Consider the following 13,193-nt stretch of genomic DNA (forward strand, 5'->3'; position numbering starts at 1 on the left):
GAAGTGGTTGGGTAATACATTAACCTTTGCAGAACAATGTGATTGCTGAGCACATGCATGTGCAGAGGTGACGGGAAAGCACGAGGCTGAGTGAGCTACCGACTCACCAATGAAAGCTCCTGCTGTGTTGTGGCTGAGGTCAAAGAGCTGGGATGGCAGGAAACTCGCGGGAGCCTCGGCTGCTTTGAGGTCAGCACCTTCCATCGTGGGGCCCGGACTAAGTCCCGAGCTATCGAACGTGCTCTGCCACTCGTGGCTGAAGTCACTGGCTGCACTGGGGTTTGGGTTCAGCAAGTCATTCAAGAACGTCAGCTCGTGCTTCTCCAGATCATCGCTCTCTAGCACGTCAGCCAGCAGGTCCTTGGGCACTGCAACACAGAGGGCTACGGTCACGCAAACAACACCTTACAGAACAGCACTCATTCAGTGGGATACTTGCTGTAAATGGCAAACTCCTATAAACACTGAGAGGCTAAACATTACAGAGTCCAATCAGAGAGTAACAGGGGCAGTGGCTCAAGGTACTCTCTAAACTCTGGGTCTGAAGACAATGAAGGTAATCAGTGCAACTCATTGGAATAGATCGAGAGCGAGAAATGAGAAGAAATAAAATTAACCACTGGCTCACAAAACTGTGAAAATTGCACTCAAGAAATAAAAATATTATGTGCACTTCATAGGGTCTTTCACATCTTCCATACTGCCCAAAGCAACTCTTTTGAGGTCCAGTCACTGTTGAAATGGAGTGGCAGAAATGGCAAGGGGCATTCAGTCCACTGCACATGCCATTCCTGGAGTTGTCTGTAACTACTAAACATCTAGACCTCCTCGTCCTCAGGATGGAAGACCTGCAGCCTTTGCTGGTGAGTGAGCTCACTAAGATTAAGATTATTTCACAACCAGTGGGATTAAAAATAAAACAGACAGATCAAAATGGCAACTTTGAAAGGTATGAGGAATGAATGAAAATAAAATGGGAAACAATAAAGAAAGAACTAACCTAGGCCACACTTAGAGTATTGTGTCCAGTTCTGGTCGCCTCATTATGGGAAGGATGTGGAGGCGTTGGAGAGGGTGCAGAGGAGATTTACCAGGATGCTGCCTGGATTAGAGAGTATGGATTATGAGGAGAGACTAAAGGAGCTAGGGCTGTTCTCATTGGAGAGAAGGAGGATGAGGGGAGACATGATAGAGGTATACAAGATATTGAGAGGAATAGATAGAGTGGACAGCCAGCGCCTCTTTCCCTGGGCATCAGTGCTCAATGCAAGAGGACATGGCTTTAAAGTAATGGGTGGGAAGTTCAAGGGAGATGTCAGAGGGAGGTTTTTCACCCAGAGAGTGGTTGGTGCATGGAATGCGCTGCCTGGGGTGGTGGTGGAGGCTGATACGTTGGTCAAGTTCAAGAGATTGTTAGATAAGCATATGGAGGAATTTAAGGTAGAGGGATATGTGGGAGGAAGGGGTTAGATAGTCTCAGGTGTGGTTTGAAGGGCAGCACAACCCGGTGGGCCGAAGGGCCTGTATTGTGCTGTATTGTTCTATGGTACATTTATATCATTGTCAAGACAACCTACAGTATGTGCTTCATTACCAGTGAATTAGTTATTTTCAATTTTTTATGTGTCAAACATTAATCAAATGTAAAGGGCGAGTACACATTTAAAGGCAGGGCCTTTAACAGCATTGATTTACAAAGGGATCTTGGGGTCCAAGTCCACAGCTCTCTGAAAGTGGCAACACAGGTTGATAGAGTGGTAAAGGTGGTGTACGGCATGCTTGTTTTTATTAGTTGAGGCATTGAGTTCAAGAATCAGGAAATGTTGCAGCTTTATAAAACTCTAGTTAGGCTGCATCTGGAGTATTGCATTCAGTTCTGGTCACCCCATTATAGGAAGGATGTGGAGGCTTTGGAGAGGGTGCAGAAGAGGTTTACCAGGATGCTGCCTGGATTAGAGGGCATGTACTATAAGGAGAAGTTGGACAACTTGCATTTTTTTTCTCTGGAGCAGTAGAAACTGAGGGGAGATGTGATAGTTTATAAATTTATGAGAGGCATAGATTGAGTAGACAGTTGGTATCTTTTTCTCAGGGCCGAAATGTCTAATACCAGAGGGCATGCATTTAAGGTGAGAGGGGCAAGTTCTTTAATGCAGAGAGTGGTGGGTACCTGGAATATGCTTCCAGGTCTGGTGGTGGAGGCAGATACGATAGAGGCGTTTAAGAGGCTCTTAGATAGGCACATGCATGTGGACAGAATGGAGGGTTATGGACCATGTGCAGGCAGAATGGATGAGTGTAATTTGGCATCATTAGCTTGGCACAACATGGTGGGCTGAAGGGCCTGTTGCTGTGCTGTACTGTTCTAGGTTCGAAAGTGTTAGAGCGAAAACTGCTGTCCAGGACGTGCAGTAGAACAGGTTTTTAAACTGGTTCATTGGCTGCTAGTCTACCTGTCACTTCTGCAGCCTGGACAAGTCTATGTTCCATGTTTCCATGGATTGTGAGAGATTGCAGCTGCTGTATGAGTACTTGAGGGGCTGCTTGTCAAGTTCTAGTTGGACCATGCTCCACTGTAATGCTCCTGCACATACAGAGTTAACCGTGGAAACCTGGAAGCTGCAGTACAGGTTACACTTCTCTTCAGCAGAGTTTGCTAAAGGTGGGGTATTTACTCACAAGAACTTTAAAAATGTTGTGCTGGTTAACTGGGAGACAACATACACATGGGGAATTGTGAATGGGGAAAACACAGGCTGCAGAGACTTTAGAGGAATGAGGTTAGAACATTGCAGATGCTCCAAACACAATCCTTCACAAGCAACACACACAAAATGCTGAAGGAACTCAGCAGGTCAGGCAGCATCTATGGAGGGAAATAAACAGTCAACGTTTCAGGTCAAGACCCTTCATCGCGACTGGAAAGGAAGAGGGCAGAAGCCAGACCTTTTTGTTTAGACATGTCAGTATGGGAGTGGGATGTGGAATTGAAGTGGCTGGTTAACCCTAACCTATACTTTGTCTTTGTTTAGACATTGGAACAGTACAACACAGGAACAGGCCCTTTGGCCCACAAAGTCTGTGCTGACGATGACAAATTAAACTCAACCTATCTGCCTGTTCATGTGTCTAACTGCCTCTTAAGCAGCACTATCATATCTGCTTGCACCACCTCCCTGGCAGCCCATTCCAGGCACCCACCACCCTCTGTAAAATACTTACCCTGCATATCTCCTTTAAATTTTCCCCCTCACCTTGAACCTTCACCCTCTAGAATTTGACATTTCCATCTTGCAAAACAGACTCTGACTGTCTATCTGTGCCTCTTATAACTTTATAGATTTCTATCAGGTCACTCCTCAGTTTGTGACGTTCCAGAGAAAAAAAATTAAACAAAATGCCGTTGTTCTATTAGCAGAGTGAAAAGGCTACAGGATTAATTTAATCTTTAGCAACATCCTGAGAGGAATGGAATCCAAAAACAAAGGTAAAAATTGTCACGCGAATTATTTTAAACTGAGAGAAAAGTGTCAGAAGAACATTTGGTTCAAACAATTTTGACAAGTTCCCTCAGTGTTTTAGTTATCAAATCTCCTATTTGTGAATCACTGGTTTGGGTGACGGGCTTTTTCAAGGTAACAGACATTTAAAGGGAGAGTATCCTAAATATTTTTCAGTGATTGCGAGATGAGTTATTGTTACTGTAATAGTTCAGAGAGAAGGTAATTTCTCCCGTAACTAGGGAAGGCGTTAAATGGAGATGACATCATCGCCCATATCCCATAGAACAAAGTGATGACTTAAATGGACAAAGATCGAGGTTGATGCTCAGTGGCAGAGAAGGGAGCTGGGGGAGAAGGTCAACGCATTCTAACTTAGAATCCTTGACATTGTCCCCGAAACTACAAGTTACTTCTGTACCAAATGACAGCTCTAGGTTGTCTACACCAAGCTATCTGAGTTTGAATGGATGCTTAAAGCAAAAGGAAATGAAGCACTGACAGAAAATGAGCTCCAGCCAGTCAGTCCAGTCTCTACAGAGTCCCATTACACAGAAATAATCAGTGCCTTCAGATGGTAGTAGACTCCCTCCCTTCAACACACAACTTCTATTCACATAACAGCCTGGGGAATGCAAACAGCACTATATTTATTCAGTGTTGATTTCTCCTACCCAAGCTTAAATCTGATAAAGGTTTGAAAAGTGTTTGAAACTGGCTACAAAATGTTCTCATTCATTCCTATGGCACTGGGTGTCTGATCTGACCTGCTTTGTGTACGAGTCACAACCAGTTCCACCAGTTCTGGGATTGTCCCAGTGTGGCCTCAGTACTGGGGTGATGTTACACTGTCAGCTTGTTGGCGCTGAAGGTAAAAACAAGAAAAAGTACTCGGGGCGACTTTAGACTGAATCTAAAACTGATCTGATCGCTACGCCACAGGTCACAAAGAATGAGAACGAAGCCTCCACAGGCACAGAGGGTGTCGCATGTAGCACAGTGAGAAAAGGTGGAACGAAGGGGATAAAGACATGGGGAAACACAACTTCCGTTGGGTTACCACAACTCAAATCCACTTCTGTCCCCACCTGATGTTGATCATTCACTTCCAGCCCTGGTTACTAATCAGTGAGAGACAGCCCTTGGCACTCTGAATCATATAGAATCGTACAGCCCTTTCTGCCCACCTCGTCCATGCCGACCCTGAGGCCTATCTACAGTAATCCCATTTGCCCACATTAGGCCTGTACCCCTTTACTCCTTTCCCATCCAACTATCTGTCTACATCAATGGTGCTGAGGTCAAGAGGGTTGACAGCTTCAAGTTCCTGGGAGTGAACATCACCAACAGCCTGTCCTGGTCAAATCATGTAGATGCCACGGCCAAGAAAGCTCACCAGCGCCTCTACTTCCTCAGGAGGCTAAAGAAATTTGGTTTGTCCCCTTTGACTCTCACCAACTTTTACCGATGCACCATAGAAAGCATCCTATCTGGATGTATCACAGCTTGGTACGGCAACTGCTCTGCCCAAGACCGCAAGGAGCTGCAGAGAGTTGTGGACACAACCCAGCGCATCACGGACACCAGCCTCCCCTCCTTGGACTCTGTCTTTACCTCTCGTTGTCTTGGTGAAGCAGCCAGCATAATCAAAGACCCCACCCACCCGGGACATTCTCTCTTCTCTCCTCTTCCATCGGGTAGAAGATACAGGAGCCTGAGGGCACGGACCATCAGACTTAAGGACAGATTCTACCCCACTGTGATAAGACTATTGAACAGTTCCCTTATACAATGAGATGGACTATGACCTCATGATCTACCTTCTTGTGACCTTGCACCTTATTACACTGCACTTTCTCTGTAGCTGTGACACTTTACTCTGTACTGTTATTGTTTTTACCTGTACTACATCAATGCACTCTGTACTATCTCAATGTAACTGCGCTGTGTAATGAATTGACCTGTACGATCGGTTTGTAAGACAAGTTTTTCACTGTACCTCTGTACAAGTGACAATAATAAACCAATACCAATACGCCTTTTCAGTTCTGTAATTGTATCTGCCTCTACTAGTTCCACTGGCAGTTCATTCCAGATACCCAGCACCTTCATGTTTTATTTGTCTACCTGCACTGCACATTCTCTGTCACTGTAACACGATATTCTGCATTCTCTTTCTTTTCCATTTCTACTACCTCGATGTACTTATGTATGGAATAATCTGTCTGGATGGTACACTAACAACAGGTTTTCACTGTATCTGGGTACATGTGACAATAATAAACCAATTGCCTATTATCTCTGTATGGAAAAGCACCTCTCAGATCTCCTTTAAATTTCTCCCCTCTCACCTCAAACCTGCGCCCTCTAGTTCTGGACTCCCCTGCCCTGGGAATAAGGCTCTAACTATGTATGCTATCTATGCCCCTCATAATTTTATAAACCTCCATAAGGTCACCCAGAATACTCAACGCAGAAGGTGCATTTCACTGTGTGTTTCGATGTACATGTGACTAATAAAGATCTTATCTTATCTTAGAACAAACTGAGTCTATCCTAACTCTCCTTATAACTACAGCCCTCCATTCCGCAACATCCTGATGAATCTCTTCTGCGTCCTCTCTATTGCTACCACATACTTCCCAAAGTGTGGTGACCAGGACTGTACACAATACCCCAAGTGCGGTCTAACCAATGTTTTGTACAATTGCAACCTGGCGTCCCAACTCTTTTACTCAATGCCTTGGCCATGAAGGCAAGTATACCAAATGCCTTTTTCACTACTCTATCCACCTGTACTGCCATTTTCAGGGAGCTATGGACTTGTACCCCAATATTTCTCTGTACATCAACACTACTAAGGTCCCTGTCATCTACTCCAGAAGTACTACCATAATTTCACCTCCCAAAGTGCATTATCTCACACTTATCTGGATTAAGTTCCACCTGACTTTCTATGCTGATCTATGTCCTGCTGTATCCTTAGGTAAGCTTCTTTGTTATCTATGGCTCCATCAATTTTCATGCCACTTTGGAACTGCCAGTGTTCTGACCTGTAGGGTTTGGCTACTTGCTTCAGAAGCTCACTGAGTAAACTCTTTGTTGTTTCCTATGACATGTGAGGTACAATTACTGAGGTTAAAAAAAACATAAGGACCCAGGGACATTGAATCGGAGGAGGTCTCGAGCATGCAGTCTGATCCAATTCCACATGCATATCTTTGCCCCATATCCCATAATATGTTTGGTTAACAAAGATCTATCCACCTCAGACTTAAAGTTAACATCTGCCTTACACAGCAGAGATTTTAAGCTTCCACAAGTTGCATTAGAACTGTTTCTTCACTTCACTCCTGAATTGTCAGGTTACACTGTCTCCCCTCAGCTCCCCCTTCATATCCTTGGAATCCCTTCGCCTTCATTAATAGAGGGAATAAGATCCCAGCTCATTTAACATAACCCATGATGTTGAGGCTTCATCTGCTAGATGTATGTTGCAATGCAAGGTCACTAACTGAGCAGAACTGGTAGTGTTTAGCTGTTTAAATAAGAACACAGGAAACTGCAGCAGCTGCAGTTTCATAGGTCCCTCGAGCCCACTCCACCAGTCAGTAAGATTATGGCCTCCCCTCAGCCCCACTTCCCTGCTCTCTCCCCACAACCCTCAACCACCTTGAAGTTTAAAGGTATGTCAGCCTCTGCCGTAAATATGTTCAATGACCCTGCTTCTATAGTTCTCTGTCATAAAGAACTCCAGAGATTTACTATCCTCTGAAATCACCTCTCGTCTCAGTCTGAGACCACTTGTTCCAGGACTATGCCCCTTTCTGGATAAACCCAGTCAGCGAAAGGGCTTCTCAGCCTCTACTGTCAGGATCACCTCAGTCTGCTGAACTCCAATAAGCAGATAGGTTACAGACAAGAGCTGTGGGATGAGGGGTCTTGGTTTGGGGGGGGGGGGGGGGGGGGGAGGTGTCGTGTGGGGAGGAGGGGGGTTGGTGCAGGGGAGGTGTCTCAGTGTCAGTGTGGGGTGAGAGGTGTCAGTGTTGGGGAGGGGTCTCAGTGCAGGGGAAGGAGTCAGTGTGGGGTGAAGGGTGTCAGTGTGGGGGAGGGGGGAATCAATGTCAGTGACGGGGAAGGGTCTTTGAAGTAGGCTACAGAATTGGGGATGGGCAAGGCCTTGGTGGAATGTGAAATCAAGGATCTGCAGGAGCAGGTGTAAAGGAAATGCACCCGTCACAGCTGCAGGCACTCGGGGCAGGTACTGCACATTAGGTACAGAGTAAAACTCCAACACCCTCGCAGGGAAGGTACAACATGGGTCAGATGCAGTGTAAAGAGCTCCTCCCATTTCCCATAACATCTGGTATTTTGCATGTCCTTCATCAGCCATCCCGTGGCCTCTCAAACAGATGTCCTATTACTTGCTGAATAAGTGCAGCATTGTGCAACTGGGCTAACATCCAAACGGTGTTGGTTTTACAGCAACAACGGTGCTTGGATATCCTGGGTTCATTTGGAATGCACTCAGGGAGCACCCTATACAGTCCCACAGAGCTTGAAAATGTATATTATAGCCCAATATCTAATCCATCTGCCAACTTTCCTTCCTATACTTCTTGACATTTATTAGGCAGTTTTTCCAGCAACTCCGGTCGACAGGTGAACAAAGCTTCTGTTTATAGCAAAATTTCTGCTTGATCACATTCTGGTGAAATGCAATTTTTCCTACTGAAGCCACAATATAAATAAGTTGTTGAACAATCCAATTAACTTGTCCATTGTCTCTGCCTAAAACCCTATTCATCCAGCAAAGCTACTTAAGTTTGGAATTTTTCTTAAAATGAATGAGACTCCCAATAACTCACAGTAAATTTAACCACATGAATACCTGCATTCATTATCAAGGCCGCTGTTAACTTTATAAATTATTAATTTTTTTTGTGTTGGCCTTAAATTTGAATCTCTGGATATGGACATTTATTATATTTTCTAGCTGCCCTGACAACTTACCAGGTTAAGAGTCAACCGCATGGTATAGGCCTCGAGTCACAGGCTGGGAGATATTTTTTTCCTTAAAACATTTGTGATCCAGTGAGGTTCTTTACACACCTATAAGTTTTTACAAATCATTTCTCTGTTAATATCCCACAGGTTATTAGATGGACTGAATCAATGTCGCTATAAACCCATCGTGGGATTTGAACTCCTGATCTTTAGGTTGCCAATTAGGTTTGGGACAACATTGCTATATCCCATGCGGAGCACAATATGTGAAGTTTCTGATTTCACCCAGCATACCCCCAGTGTCTGGAGCAGAGTGACAGGCATGTTGGCCCATGAGTAGATCACCAGTGGATTACAGATTGTAGAACTTGCATTAATGGAGTGCCTTTCACATCCTTGGGATGTCTCAGTACTCCTTATATTCACCAAAATACTTCTGAACTGCAGTAACTTTGTATGGTAACCAATGTGCATACAAGGTCCCACCAATAGCAATGACATACTGTAAATGGCAAGCTGGCCTGATTTTACTGCTGTTTGAGCAAAAATAAACGGTGGTCAGGGCACCAGGAAAACTCCCCCAGTTTTTATTCCAAGCACAGGAATAAGCCACAAACAACCTGCTGGAGGAATTAAGCTGCATCAGGACTGGGTTTTGACTTGAAATATCGACAATTCCTTTCCCCCAACAGATGCTGCTCGACCCGCTGAGTTCCTCCAGCATTTTGTGTGTTGCTCCAGATTCCAGCATCTGCAGTCTCTTGTTCCTCCATAGATATATCAATGATCTGGATCATTGGGGCCTCTTTTGGGGCAGGTATGACCTGTACAAAGAGGACGGGTTGCACTTGACTCCCAGGGGGACCAATATCCTGGCGGGGAGTTTTGCTAAGGCTACTGGGGAGAGTTTAAACTAGAACTGTTGGGGGGTGGGATCTGAACTGGAGAAGAGGTGTTTGGCTCTCAAATAGAGAAAGCTAGTAGTAGGTACTTGAGGGAGGATAGGCAGGTGACAGAGAAGGGACGTGCTCAGACCGACGGTTTGAGATGTGTCTATTTTAACGCAAGGAGTATTGTGAACGAGGCAGATGAGCTTAGAGCTTGGATAAATACTTGGTGATACAATGTGGTGGCCATTACAGAGACTTGGATGGCTCAGCGACTGGAATGGTCACTTCAAGTGCCGGGTTTTAGATGTTTCAGAAAGGACAGGGAGGGAGGCAAAAGAGGTGGGGGAGTGGCACTGTTGACCAGAGATAGTGTCACGGCTGCAGAAATGGTGGACGTCATGGAGGGACTGTCTACGGAGTCTCTGTGGGTGGAGGTTAGGAACAGGAAGGGGTCAATAACTTTACTGGGTGTTTTTTTTATAGGCCGTCCAAGAGTAACAGGGATATTGAGGAGCAGATAGGGAAGTAGATCCTAGAAAGATGTGAGAATAACAGAGTTGTTGTGATAGGAGATTTTAATTTCCCAAACATTGATTGGCATCTCCAGACAGTAAGAGGTGTAGATGGGGTGGAGTTTGTTAAGTGTGTTCAGGAAGGATCCTTGACACAATATGTAGATAAACCTACAAGAGGAGAGGCTGTGCTTGATTTGGTATTGGGAAATGAACCTGGTCAGGTGTCAGATCTCTCAGTGGGAGAGTATTTTGGAGATAGAATTATGATCACTATCTCCTTTACGATAGCATTGGAGAGAGATAGGAGCAGACGGACTAGAAAGGTGTTTACTTGGAGTAAAGGGAATTATGAGGCTCTCAGGCAGGAAATTGGAAGCTTAAATTGGGAACAGATGTTCTCAGGGAAAAGTACGGAAGAAATGTGGCAAATATTCAGGGGATATTTGTGTGGAGTTCTGCATAGGCATGTTCCAATGAGACAGGGCAGTCACGAGAGGATGCAGGAACCGTGGTGTACAAAGGCTATAACAAATCTAGTCAAAAGGAAAAGAAAAGCTTACAAAAGGTACAGAGAGCTAGGTGATGTTAGAGATCTGGAAGAGTATAAGGCTAATAGGAAGGAATTTAGGAAGGAGATTAGGAGAGCCAGAAGGGGACATGAGAAACCTTGGCAGGCAGGATTAAGGAAAACCCCAAGGCGTTCTACAAGTATGTGAAGAGCAAGAGGATAAAATGCAAAAAAATAGGCCCTATCAAGTGCAACAGTGGGAAAGTGTGTATGGATCCGGAAGAAATGGCGGAGGTACTTAATGAATACTTTACATCAGTATTTACTACGGAAAAAGATCTGGGTGATTGTAGTGAGGACTTGTAGCAGGCTGAAAAGCTTGAGCATGTGGATATTAGGAAAGAGGAGGTGCTAGAGCTTTTGGAAAGCATCAAGTTGGATAAGTCGATGGGACCGGATGAGATGTACCCTAGGCTACTGTGGGAGGCGAGGGAGGAGATTGCGGAGCCTCTGACGATGATCTTTTCATTATCAATGGAGACGGGAGAGGTCCCAGAAGATTGGAGGGTTGCGGATGTCGTCCCTTTATTCAAGAAAGGGAATAGAGATAGCCCAGGAAATTATAGACCAGTGAGATCCTGAGAGGCAGGATTTATGAACAATTGGAGAGGTATAATATGGCTAGGAATAGTCAGCATGGCTTTGTCAAGGGCAGGTCCTGTCTTACGAGCCTGATTGAATTTTTTGAGGATGTGACTAAACACATCGATGAAGGGAGAGCAGTGGATGTAGCGTATATGGATTTCAGCAAGGCATTTGATAAGGTACCCATGCAAGGCTTGTTGAGAAAGTAAGGAGGCATAGGATCCAAGGGGACATTACAATGTGGATCCAGAACTGGCTGGCCCACAGAAGGCAAAGAGTGGTTGTTGAAGGCTCGTATTCTGCATGGAGGTCGGTGACCAGTGGTGTACCTCAGTGATCTGTCCTGGGACCCTTACTCTTTGTGATTTTTATAAACAACCTGGATGAGGAAGTGGAGGGATGGGTTAATAAGTTTGTGGATGATACAAAGGTTGGATGTGTTGTGGATAGTATGGAGGGCTATCAGAGGTTACAGCGGGACATAGATAGGATGCAACGTTGGGCTGAGAAGTGGCAGATGCAGCTCAACCCAGATAAGTGTGAAGTGGTTCATTTTGGTAGGTCAAATATGATGGCAGAATATAGTATTAATGGTAGGACTCTTGGCAGCGTGGAGGATCAGAGGGATCTTGGGGTCCGAGTCCATAGGACGCTCAAAGCGTACAGGTTGACTCTGTGGCATATGGTGTATTGTCCTTCATCAATCGGGGAATCGAATTTAGGAGCCAACAGGTAATGCTGCAGCTATATAGGACCCTGGTCAGACCCCATTTGGAGTATTGTGCTCAGTTCTGGTCGCCTCACTACAGGAAGGATGTGGAGGCTATAGAGAGGGTGCAGAGGAGATTTACAAGGATGCTGCCTGGATTGCTGGGCATGACTTATGAAAGCAGGTTGAGGGAACTCGGCCTTTTCTCCTTGGACCGACGGAGGATGAGGGGGGACCTAATAGAGGTTTATAAGATGATGAGAGGCATTAATTGGGTAGATAGTCAGAGGCTTTTCCCCAGGGCTGAAATAGTTGCCACAAGATGACACAGGTTTAAGTTGCTGGGGAGTAGGTATAGAGGAGATATCAGGGGTAAGTTTTTTTTACTCAGAGAGTGGTGAGTGTGTGGAATGGGCTGCCAGCAACGGTGGTGGAGGCGGATACGATAGGGTCTTTTAAGAAACTTTTGGATAGGTACATGGAGCTGAGAAAAATAGAGGGCTATAGGTAAGCCTCGTAATTTCTGAGGTAGGGACATGCTCGGCACAGCTTTGTAGGCCGAAGGGCCTGAATTGTGCTGTAGGTTTTCTGTGTTTCTATGAATAAGCCACTTGACCCAACCCGCCTACGTCAGTGCTTTTGCATTGCACAAGGCTTGCCTCACCCTACTGCAAGTAAAACACATAAACGCCCCTTTCCTTCATGTGTTTGCTTTGCTTTGTTTTAAATCCATCTACTCTGGTCACCACAGCCATTCCTTGTGATATCAAGTTCCACATTCTAACCACTCTCAGTTAAAGGAAATTTCTCATGGTTTCCCTATTAGGTCCACGAGAGACTATCCCATTTATAGCTTATAGTTTCAGTCTCCCATACCAAGTGGAAACTCCTTGCCCACCTCATTCTTAATCATAATCATCAGGTCAATCCCAATCTATTCTCTTCTGGAAGGAAAAGAGAACAAAGATATTTAATCTCCCTTGATGTGCAAAAGTTCTGATTTGGTGTAATTCTAGTCAATCTCCTCTCTGGGGCCTTCTGTTCACAGAAATCCAATTATGATCTTGGAGTTGGATGAAGGAACTGAAGGTACGGTTGTTAAATCTGCTGATGGCATACAGATAGGTAGGAAAGTAAGAGGAGAAGATGCCCTAAGGAGGCTACAAAGGGATACAGATAAATTAAGCTGGGGGCCAAAATCTGGAGTATAATGTGGGAACACAGACGCACAAGAGATTCTGCAGATGCTGGAATCTGGAGCAACGCACACAAGAAGTGGTGGAGGAACTCAGCAGGTCAGGCAGCATCTAAGGAGGGAAATAAACAGTTGATGTTTTGGGTTGAGACCCTTCATCAGGACTGGAGAGGAAGAGGGCAGAAGCCAGAATAAGAAGGTGGGGGGATGGGGAGGAGCACAGG

General features: G+C 45.1%; 1 protein-coding gene across 3 annotated transcripts in view; it reads right to left on the bottom strand.

Annotated features, from left to right (window-relative positions):
- ical1 (islet cell autoantigen 1-like) overlaps positions 1-13,193 on the bottom strand; it is a 109,372-nt gene that overhangs the window by 6,248 nt on the left and 89,931 nt on the right. For all 3 annotated transcript variants that reach the window (XM_052023459.1, XM_052023452.1, XM_052023467.1), the window contains one exon: positions 108-368. In XM_052023459.1, coding sequence (XP_051879419.1) covers positions 108-368 — 261 coding nt within the window. The remainder of the gene's footprint in view (positions 1-107; positions 369-13,193) is intronic.

This window comes from Pristis pectinata, chromosome 1 (assembly GCF_009764475.1).
Source record: "Pristis pectinata isolate sPriPec2 chromosome 1, sPriPec2.1.pri, whole genome shotgun sequence".
NCBI lineage: Eukaryota > Metazoa > Chordata > Chondrichthyes > Rhinopristiformes > Pristidae > Pristis > Pristis pectinata.